Source organism: Plasmodium gonderi (assembly GCF_002157705.1).
Source record: "Plasmodium gonderi DNA, contig: Chr08, whole genome shotgun sequence".
NCBI lineage: Eukaryota > Apicomplexa > Aconoidasida > Haemosporida > Plasmodiidae > Plasmodium > Plasmodium gonderi.
The window spans coordinates 227,278-248,520 of record NW_021628933.1 but is presented as its reverse complement, the minus strand read 5'-3'; the positions used below and the strand labels follow the sequence as shown (position 1 = coordinate 248,520).

Here is a 21,243-nt window from a genome sequence, read left to right as displayed (position 1 = left end):
CGTGGAATATTTTACTTTTACTCGTGTGAATGTGAACGCATGAAAAGGAATGTAACGGAACAAAATAGAAAATGTGAACTATTCTGTGATAAACATATATAACTTTTTTTCCATTTGTAAATTAATTGAGAAATGGAATAAGCTCAAGGTTGAAGCGTTGTAGTAGTGCTGGCTTGTAATTTAACATTTTTTTTTTTTTTTTTTTTTTTTTTTTTTTTTTTTTCCTCGTGCGCTCATATGCGAATGTTTTTCTCGCCCTTTGCACTTTTTTCTTTTTCCTTTTAAGCAAAATCTAGGTAAATAGAACTGCTTAGTTGGGATATCAAAAAACAAACAAACACTTGAGGGGTGACGGAAGTGATGTTTCATTACACTAGTTGTCTATGTTTAAAGAGTAACTTGTTTTCACATCAAAAGAGGACATGCATCATTCTACTTATCATTGTGGAGGATATATTACTGATCAATTGTTACACACATGCAAAATTTTTCTTTTATAATAAGTTCCACATCAGTAAAAAAGAAAAAAATCTTAAAATTGTGAAGATTTTTTTTTTTTTTTAAATCTAATCTTCTTGCATATAAAATGTAGGTAATTACTAAGATAAGATTGGTATAAAGTTGTGTAAAGCAAACAACTTTTTTTTTTTTTTTTTTTTTTTTTTTAAATTTGGATGTTGAAACTCGTTCAATTTTCCTCATTTTGTCTTGTAATTCACAAATTTTTTTGTCCCCTCCCTATGCCTCTTATAAATTCTAAGTTGAATCTAACAAAAGTCTGCATTTTGTGGCCTCTCATATTTTTACATATTAGACGTTGTTCTTTTTGACTAAGCACTTATTGAATAATTCCATTTCCACTTAATTCACCTTTTGTCTTTTATAAGATCCATTCATGAATGTTGTTGACAAACCATCAAGTGATATGTAACTCATCACACAGCACAAATTTTATTTTTCTATCTTTCTTCCTTTCTTCTTTTTTTTTTAAGTATAATTTGAAGTGTCATAAATTATCAGTTCATGCACCTTTAGCCCTTGTTCCACATAAGCCTATATATTTTTACACCTATTCTTACATGTAATGTATGGTAAAAAAAAAAAAAAAAAGAAAAAAGAAAAAAGAAAAAAGAAAAAAGGATAAAAGTGCATGCTGTCTTGGTGAAACATATCAATTTTTTTTTTTTTTTTACAAAATCCTAATTTATACTGTACAAAGGTGCATGACTAAATATTGTAGCTACAAAGGAGTTCTATCGGAATAAGTTTTATTTTTTTATTTTTTTTTATATTTCCCCTTTTCAGTTTTCTATTCAACAGTTGTATAGTTTTTTGTTTTGTGTGAATTATTAGACATTTACTTGGGTGTGATCTTCAATCAACTGTTGAATTTCTATACCTACTTTTGTTCCTTCCAGGTGAAAGCAAAAATAAGAATGAGGAGAAAATCCAAGAATTCGAATATGGTGAATAAGAATGGAGGAAAAAGGGACGCAGGAAAGACAGACGAGAAAAAGGAAAAAAAAGGAGAAGCACATCAAAAGAAGAATCAAATAAATTTGATGTCCTCCAACGAACAGAAAATCCCGAATCGAGTGGAACACACAAAACAAAATGCAAAAGATAAGAAAGCAAAACAAAGTGGAGAGACAAAAAAAATGAAAAAATCTGGTGAATCTGAGAAGTCATACCAATCGAAGGCAAAGGGGCATCATGAAAAGGGACAAGATAGAAAATCTGAGCATACTATGGAAAATAAGAGCAAAGGGAAAAATTATATGAACAATGTAGTTATGAAAGAAAAAGTAGAACCCATGAAAAGAGAGGTAAATCAAAGGGAGAGGGGTGGGATGTGTTTCTTATGCTTCTGCTGTGGTAGCAATGATGATAACGATATGTTGAATGAATTAATTTTAGAAGATGAAAGTTGGAAAAAAAAACAACAGGAAGAAGAAGCAAAATATGCAGAAGCAGAAAAAAGACAAAATTTAATGGAAATGGAACGATTGAGGATGCTGGAGGAAGAAGACAGAATGAAACTTCTACACGAAGCAGAGCTAGAAGAAGAAAGAAAAAAATTATTAAACCTTAACAAACAAAATGAACAGCCCAAAAGAGGTTCCTTTTTAGTAGTTAAAAATATAAAACCTAAATTATTTCCAAAAAAAAAACCAAAATTTAGTTTTCTTGGAGCGGCTTCAGCACCTCCTCCACCCGAGTCATCTGCATGCGTGGGGCCACCACCTGAGGTTAAATTAACTTCGGTACCAGTTAGAGAGGGAATATATTTAATATACAGTTATGAAAATAATGGACAATTAGAATTACACTATTCTAAAACAGCAATAAAAGGGAAAGGTGTATTGGGTTATATTTTTTCAAATAGTATACCTGATTTTTATTTTGTAAATAATAATATGAAACAAATTTTGCTTAAAGATGTGTCGAAAATAATGCAAAGTACTTATGTTAATGATTTAAAACCTTACTATGAATGTGTAATAAATTTTATGAAAATGAAAACAAAATTCAATGGTATCTTGTATTTCTTACCAGCGTTTGATGCACAGCCACCACCAAAACTGGACGTTATATTTTTTGATTCCAAACAGAAGAAGGTAAATTGAGGGAATTGAAAAATAAAATAAATAGAGATATCGAGAGAGAGGAGAGAGGAGAAAGCCAGATGTTTCGCTTCTTTCCAAATTGAGATATTATATCACGAAGGATGGTGGACATTAGTTCCTTCTTAGTGAGAAAACCATTTTTTTTAACTCAAAATTAATGAATTAAAGTGCATATTTTGTTGTGTGTTTTTCCAGAGTGCAAAATTTGCTTCTTGTGCTTTTCCCACTGTTATTGCTTAAAAAAAGAAAAAAAAAAAAAAAAAAAAAATTTGTTCTGTAATGTAAGCGAATAGGGTACATGATAAAAAGAAAACTCATTTACACTCCTCAAGAATTTAAGACGTGATAAAGCAGTTTGAGCAGTTTACCTAGCTTATGCAATTCATTTAGTAGACCATTTATGTTTTACTCTATGTATTTCATTTTTTTTACTTTTCACTTGGATGTAACATGTGTGCGGCTGTTCAGGGATTTTTTTTTTTTTTTTTTTTGTGTGTGTGTGATGGATACGAGGTCATCTTTGCGGTGCTTGGATCATATTATTCCACTTTATTTCATTTTATTTCATTTTATTTCATTTTATTTCATTTTATTCCACTTTATTCCATTTTATTTCATTTTTTTTTTTTTTTTTTTACCTTTCAAAGTTGTTCTATGCCCCAATAGAAAAAGAAATCGAATTCAGAGGGAACTTCATTTTCGTTATTCAGAAAGGTCTTCCAATATTTCAGGAGGAAATCGAAACAGAAAAGCTTTGCTCCTATGTATGTAGTTTCGGGGCGTTTCAAGGTATTTAGTGAGAGTATTTTTTTTTTTTTTTATTTCTTTTTCTGAGTGTTCTTAAACGATACTATATGCAGATGAAGAGCAAAATAAGTTTGAAACAACATGATAGAATAATGAAATCGTGTGAAGTGCACGTCACACATGTTTTCATATCATATGAACAAAAATACAAATTTAATTGTAATATTATGAAATGTCTTTTTTTTTTTTTTTTTTTTTTTTCACGCCACCTTCTATTCTTAGATTTGTAATATTATTTAAGTAATGAAAAAAAAAAAAAAAAAAAAAAAAAAAAAAAGTAAAACAAATAAGGTAATTTTTCAGTCTAACTATGTCTTTTAATTAATCTTCCATTTCTTCACATGTGCATTCTTTTTTTTTTTTTTTTTGTATAAAAATTATAACCTTCCCTTTAGGAACGCAATAAATAAAGCTATTTATTAAAAAAATAATAATAAAAAGTTCACACATTTATATGCACATGTTTGTTGCATATTTTTGAAAAGGAGAACGGGAACTTATATAAGGTGTGTGCACTTGTCCGTGTGGATGTGTGTGTGAATGGTCGCTCCTCTCTCCTAGCTGTTAAAAATGGTGTACGGGCTGTGTAAAGATCATATAGGGAGCGTAGATGCAGTGAAGAAGAGGGGGAAAGTGTAACACAGATGCAGTTGACATATGGCAATAACTTGGGACAGGGGTAGCCATCATTGTGTGTACTACGTTTTGGTTTGCTTCAGTTAATGTGGAAGACTGAAGAAGAATGACAAGTTAATAATGAGAGACATCAGTATGATCGATTTGATAAAGCGTGTTAAAAAAAAAAAAAAAAAAAAAAAAAAAAAAAAAAAAAAAGTCTCAGGGCGATTTAAAATTCATACTGCTCATCCACATGCTCATAATCATCGACATAGTTATAGGAATCCATTTTGTCTTTAGTCAATTTAACTTTTTTTTTTATTTTTAATTTTTTATTAAACGTATATAAATGATCTATTCGGACTTTCTGTTCATTTTTAGGAGCATCTCCAAATTCTTCACCATATTTTTTATTAGTCCATAAGGGTTTATATAAAGAAACTAATGCTGGGAATTTGTCTCTCTGTTTTTGTAATTCATAACATTGATATTTATCATTTACAGGATCTTCACATGATTGATGAGATCTTCCTTCTCCTCTGATTTCAGTCATATAATAATGATACATTTCTGCCATTTCTGGGATAGACATATTACTGGAATATGTTTCATGTCTTGGTTTTACTGGATAAACACACATGTTAAGAACAACAGTTTTATTTTTAATTTCTTCATCTGTACAATTATGATTTCCTCCACCTATATAATCTATGGGTTCTTTTCTATCTAGAAAATATGTAATATAATCTGGATCAGCACTTGGATTTAATAAATGATCAAGTACAATTTCTTTTGCCCTTAACAATGCATGTTCATTAATTAACTTAATATGTTTCGAAGGGTACTTCTTTTTACTGGATATTCCAAATAGTTCCATTTTAATTTTGTCTATCTGATTGTTATTAGAATTGTATTTATTATTACCTATTTCTTCCCATTCTAAAATTAACTTTTTCATTTGTCTATAATATTTTATTCGATGCCAATTTGGATCTTCATAATATCCAGCAAAAAATCCTCTAGCTGCCAATTCCCATTCAATTTTGGGTTCTGGTATGAACAAAGCTGGAGTTGTAAATCCATATGGAATAATATGATTTTCATGTGCTTTATGATTCCAAGGGTAAATTAAATTTGTTAAACTTTTTGACAAAACAGGATCTCTCCAAGCTGAATTTAACTGAGTAGTTTCTTTAGATGCATTGTAATTCCAGTTCCCCCATTGTCTATATTCTAAATCTTCTTCTGTTTCTAAAAATGTTTGATCTTGATTTCCATCAGGATCTATATTAAAATTTATTAATTCTTCTTGATTAATATTTCTCCATTCTGTTCCATGATCATCATAATAAGGTATTTTATTATATCTTGGTCTGTCTATTCCTTTTTCTAGTTTAATCCCTTTCCCATCATAATTTTCTACTCCTCCTTCGATTTTTCCACATGCTCTTCTCGAATCTCTTTTATGATCTATATATGCCCATTCACATTTTAAAAAATTGTAATATGGACTTAAATCTTTTGTTATCGTTTCATGAAATGGAATACTAATTTCCCAAGGGTAATTATTCAGCGGATCTTCCAATATTTCTTTCGTTTTTTTTTCATGCATCGAACCTTTTGGTGCTAGAATCATTTGTATTTCCTTCCCTTTGTATTTTTTCCTCGAATTGTTATTCTCATTTACGCTTCTCCTACGTTTTTTATTCGGACCGATTCTCATTATATAGAAGTATGATGGTGTTAGATGCAACTGACGTGATACCATTAAAGACAAGTACGATGATGCTAGGCTCACCACACCCAGCAAAGGTGGTTGATGGCTATTCTTCCATTTTTGATTCCTTCTTTTCATCAATTTGTTGCGTGTGCTGCAACAATGTATATGTTTGATTATATTCTTCCCAGTCTGTTGAAACTTCCTACGAGTGGAGTTCTTTGATTTGGATTTTATTTTGATTCTTTTCAAACCAACATGAGAGTAATAACTACACATGAGTTTTTTTTTCATGTATTTAGGTTCAAGAGGGATAACTTTAACTGAAATGGATTTATCAAATTGGAAAAGAATAACAATCAGGAGCAGACTTATCCACATACAATCTGGCATTGTGTGGAAATCTGCATTCATATGATTCACGTTACATTATATATGTTTCGATTACAATATGGATGGGCTGTGTGTGATGTTTCCATTTCTCCATCACACCTTCATTTTTTTTTTTTTTTTTTTTTTTTTAACATGAGCAAAAGTAAAAAAGCAAAAAATACACATGAGAAGGATCTGCGTGGGCATACATAGAGTTAATTGTTGCCTGGGTTGCAATATACATTCGTTTTCATAACCTTAATAATTTGACAAAATTTTGTAAGATTCTTTTTTCTCTCCTCTATTTTTTGCGGACTTCTCCCAGGTTTTGTTTTTCTCCTAAACGAGCACAAATATAAATGCCATGCGCGCACATTCCATTTGTGATTCTCAATTTGTGATTCTCAATTTGTGATTCTCAATTTGTGATTCTCAATTTGTGATTCTCAATTTGTAATTCTTAATTTTTAACAACCGATGGGACTTAAGCATAAATTAGGACTTTCCTCCATGCACCATTGTTATTCCTGTCCAGAAAAAAAAAAAAAAAAAAAAAATGTTTCCCTGTTCTAATCAAGGTAATAAATTTAGCTCCCATTCCAAAAGCAGTTAATATCCAATTGTGGTAATCCTCCAAAAGAGGCATTTTTTAAATGGAAAAAAAAAAAAAAAAAAAAAAAAAAAAAAAAGGAAAATAATTAGAATAAAAAAAATTGTGCAGTTATTTTTATAAGCTATATGAGAACGAAAAAATGGAGGAAGAAAATTAGGTGAAGTTTTGGCCCCCAAGCCACAGGTGCATACATGTGTAGAATAACCATAACAATAAGAGGCAGCAGAAAAATGTACTCCAATTGTGATATGTCACTTGCAAAGTTTTCTGCACACGAGAAAATACACACAAAATTATGTATTCAAAGGGAGATACATATCTGCTAACCCCCAGGGAGAAACAAAACAAAAAAAAACTCAAATAAGATAGAATAAAAAAAAAAAAAAAAAAAAAAAATTGGGGCCTCCTAAAAAGGTATTATATACAGAAGATGCAACAATTCTACATGCAAAACTGAACAAGAGGAATGGGCATTTATAAACAAGTTGCACATGTTTACATATATTGTGTGTTACACTTCATTAAGAAGAAACCAAAAATGTGAATAAAGAGATATACAAAAAAGCACAGTGCATAAGAAGAAAAAGCAAACAATTGAGAGTGTGAATTGGGAAGGAAAGAAAAAGAAAAAGAAAGTTAAACTTATATGCAATATGAAAATGTTGATACGTATATTTTTACTGTGGCTAACTTGATAAAAAAAAAAAAAAAAAAATTACCTTTGCTTATTCCCTAAAGTCTGTCATGAAAGTCCCGTATGTATGATCTTCAAATAGGAAGGATTGCTTTTCGAGATCTTTTCGAATTTTACTTTTCAAGATTGTAGACGTTCTAATGCATCTAGAGATGTACTGAATTTTTTGTCCTGTACATGTGCAGGAAAAAAGGAGGGGGGAGGATGTACACGTAACTTAGTTGGTCCTAAGCTGGTTAGAGGGTAGAAGCAAATAAGTAGTGCATAAACTGGTTAGAAGTTAATCACAGTGAAGCAGGTAGGTGTGAAGCCATACACTACAGTATGGAGTGATGTAAATTGATGGAAAAATTAAAAAATGACAGATACGTAATAAGGTACCTGTGAAAAAGGTTATAACTGACTTGACAATATTGAGAGTTATGATAATTTCCATGAAATAATTAAAATAAATTCCCTTGGTCCCATATAAATAGAAAATATGATTTATGTTTGGACTGTTCAGTAAGGCAAATGATAATATTGTTAGAAAAACATAGATCATCAGTTTTATAAAGCACCATATACTCAAGACATGGAAATACCTTGCACATTTATGTAATTTGGTTGAGTTATCATTCGAATATGCATATATTCCTTGGCTTGTTAAAATAATAACTAAAATTGAATCCAGAATTGAGAAGGAAAAGATAATTTTATTTATTATATTACTATATGGGACATAGAAAATAAAAAATAAACTCAAAAAAAATTCAAGAATATATATAAATATAATGACATTCCATAGTACATATAAAAATAATTTCGTTCTGCTCGTTTTGTAATTATCTATATGGAAATTTAGTTTATTTAATCCCATCCCCCATTTATTTCTTCCGTTTTTATAAACATCATAAAATTGTAGCAGGTTCTCGTTGTTATCGTTCATGTTTATTTTCAAAAGACACCTATGGATGCGTGGAATTGTTTCTTTGTGTCTCCACACGTGCGCCTATGGGGTGTATCGGTGTGTCAGCTTGTCACCTTGTCACTTTATCACTTTGTCAGTGCTTGATTGTTGATGGGTAAGAAACAGTCCAATATTCAAGAACCCCTATTGTTCTGTCCTTCAGATTGGTCTTCAAAAGGTTTGTCCTTTTATTTGCAGCTCTCCTTTTGTTTTCTTGCTTCTGTTCTGTTAGATATTCTCAACGGAACACCTTAAAGGTAGTTTCGTGTGTTTGTCAGCAACGGAGAAACACAACAAAATACAATGTAATGAAAAAAATGAAATGCTGTAAAATGTTGTAAAATATTATGCAATGATCTGGATACATGTGATAAAATTCTATTCTTCTCCCATTTCACCAACCGTTTAAAAAAACAAAAAAAAAAAAATCTAGTTGTGAAGGTAAGACAACTGTGATGAATATGGCCGATGATACAAACGGGATAAGCGAGACAAACGTGGCAAACGTGACAAACGTGACAAACGTGACAAATGTGACAAACGAGACATATATGTTATGTGATTTCCTTTAGGTGTCTGAAAAGCATCCCATCAAAACTTTAATCAATTAGAATTAATTGCTAATTAGGATGTTGTCGATAATATGGAGGTGTAGGAATGACTCGAAATATTCTTGAAATAAAAGACGTTGGCATGAAGACAAAAAAAAAAAAAAAATTCATAAAATATTAATAAAGATATAATTTCAATATCTTTTTCTATACAAATCATTTAGATAAAGCAAAAAAAAAAAAAAAAAAAAAAAAAAAAAAAAAAAAAAAAAAAAAAAAAAAAAAAAAAATAAAAAAAAAAAAAAATTAAAAAATTTTTTTTAAAAAAAAAATTTAAAAAAAAAAAAAAAAAAAAAAAAAAAAAAAAAAAAAAAAAAAAAAAAAAGGAAGAATATGTGAAATTGAATACTTGAAGAAATGCACACATAATATGTCTCCTCAAATAATACATTTGTTATGAACAAAGATGTTGTTATACTTTTGTTTTAATTTTCATTCATCATTTTTTAACGTGTTTAGAATGTCTCACTGGTGGTTGTCAAGCTTTCGACATGTCCACCACTTCTAACTTTTTTTTTTTTTTTTTTTAGACAAACCTTTTCCTGCTGCATCATAAGAGTGGTCAGATATGAAATTATTTTATTTTTATATATAATATATTTTTTTTTTTTACTTTTTTATTTTATTTTTTTTTTTTTATAATTTTTAAATATTTTCATTGTTAATATTACGCGTCTAAATACACCTTTCATTTTTTGACGCACTTTCCGCTCTTGGTCCCTTTTCTTTGACATTTCTCCCCGCCCCCCTTGTTACATCCACGGAGCAAGTTTTTGCATAAACAAATAAGTTGGAAGTGTTGTCCACATATGGGCATAAACGGATGTTAACAGGTATATGCTTATCTATGTGCACATTATATTTATATATTTATATATATATATGTATTTATATATATATTTGTATTTATATATGCACATGCTGAACTCGAATATCCACATGCATGATCATACACATTTTATCCTTTTCTATATTCAAAGACTCTATTCTGAATTAACAAATTAACATAATGATAATTATCGTAAAAAAAGTAAATATGTTTTGTTTAAAAAAAGAAAAAAAAAAAAAAAAAAAAAAAAAACTGTTTTATATATGTAAAAAAAAAAAAAAAAAAAGAAAAAATTTTAATTATACACATCTCTAGATTTTTAACGTACAAAATTGTAGCAAAAATTTATGCAACCATGTGCAAGCTGAGAACAAAACAATATAGATGTCCTTTTGATTTATCACTATTTTTCTTCTACATATGTGTTATTAAAATTAACCATATTGAATGCCCAAATTCATTATACCGAAAGAATTTTTTTTTAAAAAAACAAAAAAAAAAAAAAAAAATTACAAGCATACGTGTAGTTGTATATGAATGCACATACATTTAGACCAAGTAGACAACATTCAGTTCAATTCTATTCATGAATTTTTTTTTTTTTTTTTTTTTTTTTCTTTGCCTCTTCACGTTTTTGTTTACTTCATCAGTGTAGCATTTTGCAGGGAACATATATCGTCATGCATACAGTGATGTATAAAAATATTTATACGCGGGTAGAATGAGCAATTGTGTGTTTTTTTGTGTTTGTGTGTTTATTTGTTTGTATGTTTGTGTGTTTATTTGTTTGTATGTTTGTGTGTTTATTTGTTTGTATGTTTGTGTGTTTATTTGTTTGTATGTTTGTGTGTTTATTTGTTTGTATGTTTGTGTGTGTGTTTTTTTTTTTTTTTTAAAGCAGAATAATTTAAGTTTCGCGATGGAGAAACTGTGTTTACTTCTCCACGAAGATTTATGAAAATAAATGCCATTCTTTCACACTTCCAATAAATGTAATATTTGCACCTGATCACATGTAAATTCAAAAAAGTGGTTGGATCATGGGGTGGGGGGTATGTACTCCCCCCCCCCCCCCTTGCCTGTCATAACCCTTAATTTTTTCGGAGACAAAACCATTTTTTTCTCATTTTGTTCTAAGAGATAAAAGAACGTTTTTCTCAATTAGTTCTAAAAGCTAAGAGAACATTTTTCTCAATTCGTTCTAAGAGATAAAAGAACGTTTTTCTCAATTAGTTCTTTTAAAAAATTACAACAAATGGAGCTGTGCATTCTTTTTTTATGTATTACAAAATTTGCTCCAGTTGCATGAAAATAACATCATTCACAGGGAAATTCCACATAGCTACATCTCGTGAAGGTTATAAAAAAAAAAAAAAATAAAAATAAAAATACTCATGCTTTTGCCTTAACATGTAATAAAAAAAGTTGAAATTTTTAAGGTTTTTTTTTTTTCTTGGCTAGCTATTTTGTGCAAAAAAAAAAAAAAAAAAAATTATGACTTCCAATTTCGCTGGTTCTTTTAAAGAAATCTTTAGCACTTTTTATGCTAACCATAAGAATGAAAAATGAAATGAGCTGTGTGAGTAAAAAATAAGAATTAAGCATAGCTGTTGATTTTTCCCAGTCCCTAAACAAAAAATGAAAAATACACAGTAAGGCAGAGAAAAGGAAAAACATATAATGTAATATATAATGAGCTGCTTAAAAATGAACAAGCGAATAAATTTTTTGATAAATAAATGGATTTTTGTTTTTTTTTCAAAAATATCTCCAATTTTATGTAGTGTGGAAGAGAGAAAACTACGTGAAGAAATTGTAGAACATGTAAAGAATTCCAAAATAATAAGCTATCCTATAGACAAAAAATGCATAAACTTTTTCTTCACATCAAAAGAAATTCATAAGCTTATTAGTATAACCAGGACAGTAGAAACAACAAATGAGAAAAGGAAAAACCAAATAATTGTACAAAACTGCTTAAATTTGTATTATTTTCTAATAACATGTGCAAAGTTAAAAAAAATTTCATATTTCCAAAGGAGAGCCCTTGAATATATTGAGGAAAATATTGCTAAGCATATACACAACATTGGAGTTGAAACTGTAGATAGGAAATTTATTCCTTACACTATACACATAAAAAATGAAAAATCAGTTAGCACATTGGTGGGCGAGCTATCCATGGATTGTTCCAACTACTTGAGGAAAATAAATGGAGTTAAGATAAGGTTGGTATCGATTTTTCTTCTATGTCAAATATTTTCCAAGTACATAATGTTAATGGAAGTAGTAGGGTCATGTGATAATTTTTTTTTTTTTTTTTTTTAAGTTCACAGATAATTTCGAGTGTAACTTTTCTTCTTATCCTCATCAAAAAATTTTTCTCCATTCTAACTTCTCACTATCACTTTTGCAGATACTTAACAATAGGCAGGCATGAAATAAGTATAGATGAAGATTGGAAGAAAAAACATGAATGCACATTTGATAAGAAGAAGCTTAGAATCCCCATAAGTAAACACAACTACGAATTCATTTTAAATGGAATAAATGAATCCTCATTAAGGGAAAAGGTTTTGGATCTTCTGAACAGTCCTTATAAAAAAGGAAATTTAAACAAAGACATAATAAATATATTAAAAAAAAGGTATGACATAGCTACAAAATTGGGATATAAAAATTGGGTTCAATATTCTATGTCTCACTTTACTAGCGAAAAGGATAAATACAACAAATTAAAGGATTTTTTTAATGTAGTAAAAGAAAAAGTGGATGGAGATTATGAACGTATAAATGCAAACATAGTAAAGATGGCCTATTCAAAGGCATGCATTGGAAATGCACAACTGGGAAGAGAAGCAGATAGAGGTAACAAATTATGCAAAGATTTATCTAAAGGTAAACTATTCATGCACGATTGGAGTTATTACTATAACAAAATTATGAACAAGTCAGACGAATATTTCGTAAACACATTCTTCCCGCATGCACATATTTGGAAAAATTTCATCAGAATTATCTCAAGGATTTACAACTTTTCATATGAAATGGTTGAAGACAAAGAAGTTTTGAGAAAATGGCCAAAAGGCAGTCTCATATATAGAATAAATCTAAAAGATTCAAATAACAATGATAAGGTATGGGGTTCCATATCTTCAAGAACAACCCCTCTATTAACAAGAATTCCATTAGGAGTAGAAAATTACCGAAAGGAACTAGAAGGAGATGTAAAATTACTCGGTTACATGTACATAATACCATATATGGATATAAAACTTATGGATTATTTTAAAGTTCCATCGATGAATTGTTTATCAAATACATGCTTAATATGCAAAGGACATGTAGTATTGGATTATAAATTTATCGGAACGATGCCAATTGATAAGAAGCTATTCAGTAGTTCTGAAATTTTAACAATATTTCACGAATTTGGGCATGCATATCATTTATTATTATTATCAAGAAGGTATTCTTTATATCAATTTTCAAATATGCCATTAGATTATGCTGAATTTTTTTCACATATGAATGAACATTTAGCAAATAATTACAGTGTCTTATACAATTTATCAAATAAGGTTGATGACAATTCTAAAATAAATGAGCATATATTTAAATCGATTAAATTTGATTCATCTCGGTTAGCTAACATCTATACACATTCTGTGATAGATTATGAGATACATGACTTAAATCCGTATAATTTATTTTTTTCCAACAGTTTGGAAAATAATAAAAAAGATATTAGTGAAGATAACTCATTGCTTCTTCCTTTTTATGATATTATAGAAAAATATTTTCCTTACAAAATTTCATCTACCTATTCCATACATTCAACAAGTTTTCCATATCACTTTTCTTGTTATTATGCGGGTTCTGTTTTGAGCTACTTATTAGCAGAAATACGGGTTCTTATGAACATGTCCATTGACGATTTGTCTATCAAGAAGAACAGTTCTTTGGTGGCTTTTCAAAAAAAATTCTATACCATTGTGCAGGACGACATTGTCAATGCATCAGTCATTGACCACGCGTTAGCAAATAAGCAATTGCTTGTGTCGAGGTGAGGTGAGAAGAGGGTAGAGGGAGAAGTGAGATGGGAAGATGCCGTTTGATGAGCCTTTTTGTCCATCCCTCACTGTATATATATATATATAACAACTTTAATTGTAGAAAAATATTTAAAAGATGGAAATTCGACACATGAAAATATGATAGCACGATTGCAAACATGTTTAATTTTAAAAATTATGTGAATATCTATTTGTTTATAAATTTTTTTTTTTTTTTTTCACTTTCTTCGCCTTTTTTTTTTTTTGTTTTCGTTTTCGTTTTCGTTTTCGTTTCGAAGCAAATAATGCAAATGATATTATTTTAAAAAATATGGGGATTTCTAAAAGGGTACTCAACCAAATTGAAAAAGAGGCTGATGAGCTTATAGGATGTATGGCACATTTAATTTAATTTAATTGGCATTCAATTTGGGGAATTATGGACTGACTCTGGGGGTAATAAGCGCAGGCAGAGTCGTGCACAAAATGAATTAATGTGAATTTACATAAATGTATAAACATATTTATTCTTATATTTACACATAATATGTAATGGCTCAAGTGTAAGAAATCCCATAGGGTTTAGACGAAGCTACACACCCAATAGTACTTTTCCGTTTCCTGTAAAAACAAAAAGAGGAAGAAATTGAAAAAAAAAAAAAAAATTTGCAGCATATATAATTATATGTGTATTTTTAGGTATGAACACTTGTTCACTAGCAAATGTATATTCTTAAACAATTTTTATTAATTCAGAAAGAGAGTCCTTGAGGAAATGACCCATCAAAGTGACACGTTACTGAACACTGGAGCCAGGAGGATTGGCCCCCTCCCTACCGCGCCCCAAAAAAAAAAAAAAAAAAATACATCGGCATAAATAAAAAATTGAATTAGATAATAACTTTACGAGAAGAAAACGACATATCTTTGAAAGTGCACTACGATAAAATAGATGAAAAAAAAAAAAAAAAAAAAAATATAAACATAAATATGTTAAGATGCAAATTATCAAGCGTATACGCATCTCATATCCTACTTAATGTCATAAGAATTGAACACACTTCACCATTTTGCTGCAGTATATATATATATATATATATATATAACTTGATAATGTAAGAAGAAATGTATCGTGTATGAGGAAAACAAAATAACTTGCTTGTTCGGGAACTTTTCTATTTGTTATGCCAGTTTCAAGTGGTGGAAAGGAGCCCAAATCAGAAGAGAGATATATTATACGTGAGAGAAACTTAGCGTTTACCATTGCTCCCGTTTCTCTCATCATTTTTTAAGAATTTTTTTTTTTTTTTTTTTTTTTGGTTTGCTTGTACATGGCAACAAAAATTGCAAACACATGTGTGTAGTTATATCTACATATACACATATTGTGAACATGCCGCTTTTGATACTTTGTTTTATATTTGATCGAAATTTATTCAACTAGTGTTTGAGTATTCGTGGCTTAAGCACCACATTTGGATTTGAAGTGAAAAGATCCCATAGAATATTAAATATAAGATATGAAAGAAGATTTAAAAAGGAAAAGAACATACCTCTTGTAGTGTTTCATTCATAAAATAGAAAAAGCAGATTCAGATATAAAAAAAAAAAAAAAAAAAAAACGAATATCGGTGTTTTTCCCCTTTTTTTTTTTTTTTTTTTTTTTTTATAAACATTCCAAATGAAGATCCCAAGAATAAGCAAGTATGGATATTGAAAAATGCAAATGTTATTACGAAATATTAAAGGTTGAAAAGACAGCTAGTGCTGAGGAAATAAAAAAGAGTTACAAAAAAATAATTCTGCAATATCATCCAGATAAGAATTCACATTTATCAGAGGATGAACAAAAGAGATGCACTAACATATTTCGACAAATTCAAGAAGCATATGAATGTTTAATTGATGAAAGGAGAAGGAAATGGTATGATAAAAATCGTGTGAAAATAATTGAAGGGAAAGAAAAGGAAGAAAAAAAAAACAAGAAAAAAAAAAAAGAAAACAAAACAAACCAAGAAAGCACAGATGGAGAAGATAACAGCGAAAGTAGTAGTAACACAGATGGAATAAATATTTGGGAATATTTCAGCAACAATTGTTATGAAGGATTTGATGATAATAATGAGAAAAGTTTTTATAATGTTTATAAAAAATTATTTGAAGAAATAACAAAAGAAGAAAATGATGAATTGAATAGACATTATGGTAAAAATGGAAAAGAGAAAATTATAACCCCATCATTTGGTAATTCCAAATCGTGTGGTAAAGAGATTGATGAATTTTATGAATACTGGTCTAATTTTTCAACGATTAAAAAATTTGATTATTCATATGAATATTTAAAGACTTTTGAACAAGAAAATAGGCATGTTAGAAGAAATTTAAAAAAAATTGCAGAAAAAAGAAGTTTAAAAGAGAAAAAAGAATATAATGAAAATATAAGATCTCTTATTCAGTATTTGAAGAGACATGACACTAGGTACTTAAACCGGGTAGTAGAAATTTCAGAACAGAAAAGGAAAAAAATCCAAGAGAAAGAAAAGCAAAAAAGGGAACAAATGCTTCGGAGGAAGTTACTTTTTTATCAAAATGAGGTGAAACGTGAGCACACAGATCAGGACCAGGGAGAAGTAGAACAAGAAGGAGAAGAAGCAGAAGAAGCAGAAGAAGGAGGAGAAGCAGAAGAAGGAGAAGAAGCAGAACTAGAAGGAGAAGCAAACCAATCAAGTGCAGATTCTTGCTCAAGAAAAATGGAAAATAAGAAAAGTAATACCCACAATCAATCAGACATCCTAAAGGGGAACGATTTAGATGGTAAACAGTACAAACATAAAAGCAGTAATCAAACGAAAGAAAATCAGTTTGACAAAAAAAATGATAAAGCTTATTATGAATACCATCAGGAGGTGATAAATGATAACTCTTATGGGGAAATCATCTACAGATGTGAAGTATGCAGAAAAAATTTCAAAAGCATGAAACAGTATAATTCTCATGAAAAGAGTAAAAAGCATAAGAACAATTTTTTAAAGCATGCCAAGAGGTATGCAACGGGGGATATTTTTGGAGCAAACCTTGGGAATCCCCGTGTTCATTCGAAAGAAAGTTCAATCGGGGAAGTGTCAGATGAAATGGAGGATGAAGGGAAGGATTCAAACAATTTGGAAATGGGCAAAACAGACGATGATCCCAAAAAAGAAGTGAAGAAAAGTTCGAAGAAGGAGAAAGGGGGAAAGGTAGGTGGAATTAATTCAGGAGAGAGTGGAAACAGCAGCTCCGAGTCTTCACATCTGGATGAAGATATATTATCATGGTATAGAGGAAAGAGGAGGAATCGAAATAAATTCGTATATGCAGAAATGGAAGCGACGAGAGAAGAGACCGGAGAAGGGACAGGAGAAGAGGATGTGTCAGATGTGAAGCACCAGTTGGATGAAGCTAATCCCCAGCAGAAGGAGGTAAACATTACTGACTCAAGCGACGATTATGAATCCTTTAAGAGAAAAAAGAAATTGTTAAAAAAGAAAAAGAAAAAAGAGGTAATTAACAGGAAGGAAAACGAAATAAAAAACATATCGGAGCAAAAAGAAGACAATAAAGACATAAGAGGAAATGGTAATTCAAACTGTAAAATGAAAGAAAGTGCAAAAAGTTTGGTATGCAAAATGTGTAAACAGACCTTTTATTCGAGAAATAAATTATTTGCACACATACAAAAAGAAGGACATGCAGCAAATAAGATTGTTGCTGACGCACATGTAAAGGTGCATAAAAATAAGAAGAAATAATAAGATAACGTAAGAAAAATTATCATATAATAAAATTGTCACATCTCTAAAAAAAAATTCAAATCCATTTATGTTAAAATTTTTGTTCTCTGAGCAATTTGATTTGTAATTGTCATTATATGAATTATCTATATTTCATGTTATGATATATGCTTGCAGAAAATTTTTTATGTCAACCGTAATTTTGTGTATAACTTTTTACCTTAATAATCATATTATTGCTTTTATGTGAACACTCTTTTTTTTTTTTTTTTTTTTTTTTTTTTCATGTACATAAAAATACAATTCGTTTACTCCTACGTTGTACTTGTGAAGTAGACACACCGCTTTATTTTTTGTGCACATTTTTTTTTTTTTTTTTTTTATACTTTGAATATTATATTCACCTTTCAACAATTTTTATTTTTTTTTTTGTTCTTCACTGTTCTCTCAACCATTACCATATTTTAAATAACCGCGAGTTTGTTTTCAAATTAGGTAGCTCTTGAAAAAAAAATGGGCAAAATGGGAAAAAATATACTTTTTAATGAGTAACAAAGGTTGCAATGTGAAAGATGAATACTTTGGTCTTGTTCTTTTTACTTAATCATTCATATTTTTGCTTAATAAATAAAAAAAAAAAAGAAAAAGGAGAAAAGGTAAATTAATTCTTCCACTTTTTTCACAATGTGCAGTTACAAAGTGGTGAATTCTTGAAAAACAATCAAAGGAGAAATATTCCAATGAATGTGTTACATATAAACAAACTATACAGTATCAGAATTATTGTAGATATCATTTTATCATCTTATCATTTCGAACATATACAATTTAGTTATTGACACTAAAAGGTATGGCTACACGGTTTTGATCTTCTCTTTAAGGATTTCTCTTTGTTTCTCTATTTCGAATTAATTGTTTCCATCATCTTTTTTTTTTATTTTTTTATTTTTGTTTCACTTATTTCTTTCAAATTGCGTATTGTTGTATTTCCTGCTGCTGTTCCTTGTTGCCTGTGTTTTGTGGTACTGCGCCTTACCGATTAATATATATTTTTTTTTTTTACATGTACGTTCATGCGTATATGTACACGTGAATGTGCATATATGTGTGTAAAACCGCCTGAACGTTCATAAATTTTTGCTCTGACATGTGCATGTCTGCGTGTGTGATTATGCAAGAACGCAGTTAAGCATGAAGGCAGATAAGCATAAAAGCAGTTACGCATGAAAGCAGTTACGCATGAAAGCAGTTACGCATGAAAGCAGTTACGCATGAAAGCAGTTACGCATGAAAGAACTTAAGCTTTGTGTTTTTGTTTTTGTTTTTTTTCCTCCACAGTCTTCTTATCGTTAATGTCTGCAAATTTTTTCATGTAAGGAAGAAGGAAGCAAGAAAGGAAAATGTTCTCTTTTTTTGCCTCATTTATTTTTTCTACTTTTTCAGTTATGATATATGAGAAGTATATGTATGATTAAGCAAATACCCACACACTTAACTTAAGTGTATTCCCTTGCTGATAATACAGTTATTCTACAAATGCTTATGCACAATAATTTTTTTTTTTTTTTTTTAGACTAGCGATTTGTGAGAAATATGCACATTATTTTAGCACAAATGAGAATGTGTAAGAGAAGAATTGTAATAAGGCATATTATATGTCTGTTCATACGAAATTGTATGTTTTTTTAAAAAAAAAGAAAAAAGAAGTATATATATATATATATATATATATATATATATATATGCCTTCAAACGGGTGTACAGAATGTATATGTAAATATACAAACCGGATCTGTTATCCAATTGCTTATTATGTACATGTTTTAAAACTGAATACAAATAAATTTGTGAACTTATTTTCTCCACTCCCCTCACCCCTTTGCTTCTTTTTCTTATATGCTGTAAATGCAGTCTGTACAGTATGAACTTGAATGTACAAAAAAAAGAAAGAATTCTACAAAATGAAAGCAGCACTTTTTAAATCTCGAAAGGGGGCGTTCTTTAAAAGTGGAAAGGCACGTTTTTGTAAAAAAAAAAAAAATATACACTATACTACCGCTTCTTCCATTTGGTAATGTTGGAGAATGCATAGGGTGGATGGACTCGAGTAAAAGAAAAAAAAAAAAAAAAAAATTGACGCGGGACGTACACTTCACATAAGAAGTGTTTATGATAAAGTACAACATGCATATATAAGAAGTACGTGTAAGTATGTACTTGTGTGGTATATGGAAAAACTTATGACCCAAACCTCATGATCCGAAAACATATAACCAGGTTGTATGCACATAAACTTGCCACCATTGCAAAAATAAAAAGAATGCAATAGGAGGTAAACATTTCCTATCATATCATGATAAAGTATAAAAAAAAAATAAGGAAAAAACGCTGAACGTTTTAAGCTGCTTACTTATGATAAATTAAAAAATATAATAAATTACAAAAATATATAGAGACCTTAAAAAGATGATGCAAGTGCGTACAAGTATGAATATATTTTTTTTTTTTTTTTTTCCACGCATAGTTAACCACGAATGATAAATGGAGCTTTTATAGATTTTTTTTTTTTTTTTTTTTCTCTTTTTACAAAAAATTATACATACGTATACATATGTATATACGTATTTATGCATATACATATTTATGTGCATATTTGTGTATACTTTCCACGCCACAAGCTTAACAAGCATGTGAAAATATAACTTCATAGATTAATCAGTTTGCTGAACTTTATAAGGCCTGGTTAAAGGGATGATATTGAGAAGTCAAAGCAAAACAGATATATATATATATATAGGAATTCATCAGCTTATATGACTAATATAATCGAGGTAGTGTTAAACTTAAGAACATTTCTTTTCCGTTACCACTAAATTAAGCAGAACTTGTGTATGGGTTAATTGCCATCACGAATTCTGTTTTCACACGTATGATAATAATACGTACCTGTAAGAGGTGTATGATTTATCACCATTATTTACATACCTCTCCCCTAATACTTGTGAAAGGTAAAAAGAAAAAAAAAAAAAAAAATATATATTGTTTTCCCTCCCCCACTCCCCTTTTCTCCTTTATTAAGCACACAAATTGAGTAACTGTGAAATGAAAACGTAAAAATATTCTGAACGTATAATTTTTATATGGTTCAAAAAATATATTTTTAAATTTTGCTCAACCTTTGTTGTTCTCAATTTTGTTTCCTACACCCCTTCCTAATGCCTGTTATGACAATTTTGTATTTATCAGAAAATTCAACAAGAAAAATATTTCTCTACCGAAATGAACAAAAGGGAGATACTTTTTGATGATACATAAAAAATGTATTTGTATGAGTGAGAGAATAAATAAGTTGGGAAAAAAAAAAAAAAAATACACGAAGCATTTACCCATATCGATAAACTCACAAATGTGTTATGTGTAACAAAAAAAAAAAAAAAAAAAAAATCAAAAAAAATATAATGTGACACATAAGGCCATGCTCATTTTTTATTGCACCTTAAAGGAAAATAAGAGCGAAAGGAATAAAGTGCAAACTGGATAAATTCCCACAGCCTCCAAGTATAAACCCGCGTACAATTACG

At 29.5% G+C, this 21,243-nt stretch overlaps 5 protein-coding genes across 5 annotated transcripts; 3 read left to right on the top strand and 2 right to left on the bottom strand.

Annotated features, from left to right (window-relative positions):
* Window positions 1-1,436: 1,436 nt before the first annotated feature.
* On the top strand, window positions 1,437-3,424 carry PGO_080470 (hypothetical protein, conserved; the record flags this gene model as incomplete). The annotated part of the gene is made up of 2 exons (XM_028687271.1): window positions 1,437-2,618; window positions 3,275-3,424. The coding sequence occupies 2 exons, from the start codon at window positions 1,437-1,439 to the stop codon at window positions 3,422-3,424; spliced, it is 1,332 nt and encodes a 443-aa protein (XP_028543072.1).
* An 857-nt stretch (window positions 3,425-4,281) lies between these two features.
* Window positions 4,282-6,162, bottom strand: PGO_080460 (hypothetical protein, conserved; the record flags this gene model as incomplete). The annotated part of the gene is made up of 1 exon (XM_028687270.1): window positions 4,282-6,162. The coding sequence occupies one exon, from the start codon at window positions 6,160-6,162 to the stop codon at window positions 4,282-4,284; it is 1,881 nt and encodes a 626-aa protein (XP_028543071.1).
* A 1,317-nt stretch (window positions 6,163-7,479) lies between these two features.
* On the bottom strand, window positions 7,480-8,376 carry PGO_080450 (hypothetical protein, conserved; the record flags this gene model as incomplete). The annotated part of the gene is made up of 2 exons (XM_028687269.1): window positions 7,480-7,619; window positions 7,830-8,376. 2 exons carry the CDS (start codon window positions 8,374-8,376, stop codon window positions 7,480-7,482), a joined length of 687 nt encoding a protein of 228 aa, XP_028543070.1.
* Window positions 8,377-11,544: 3,168 nt separating this feature from the next.
* Window positions 11,545-13,907, top strand: PGO_080440 (Plasmodium exported protein, unknown function; the record flags this gene model as incomplete). The annotated part of the gene is made up of 2 exons (XM_028687268.1): window positions 11,545-12,065; window positions 12,254-13,907. The coding sequence occupies 2 exons, from the start codon at window positions 11,545-11,547 to the stop codon at window positions 13,905-13,907; spliced, it is 2,175 nt and encodes a 724-aa protein (XP_028543069.1).
* A 1,691-nt stretch (window positions 13,908-15,598) lies between these two features.
* Window positions 15,599-17,680, top strand: PGO_080430 (hypothetical protein; the record flags this gene model as incomplete). Its single annotated transcript, XM_028687267.1, has 1 exon — window positions 15,599-17,680. One exon carries the CDS (start codon window positions 15,599-15,601, stop codon window positions 17,678-17,680), a length of 2,082 nt encoding a protein of 693 aa, XP_028543068.1.
* Between the last annotated feature and the right edge of the window lie 3,563 nt (window positions 17,681-21,243).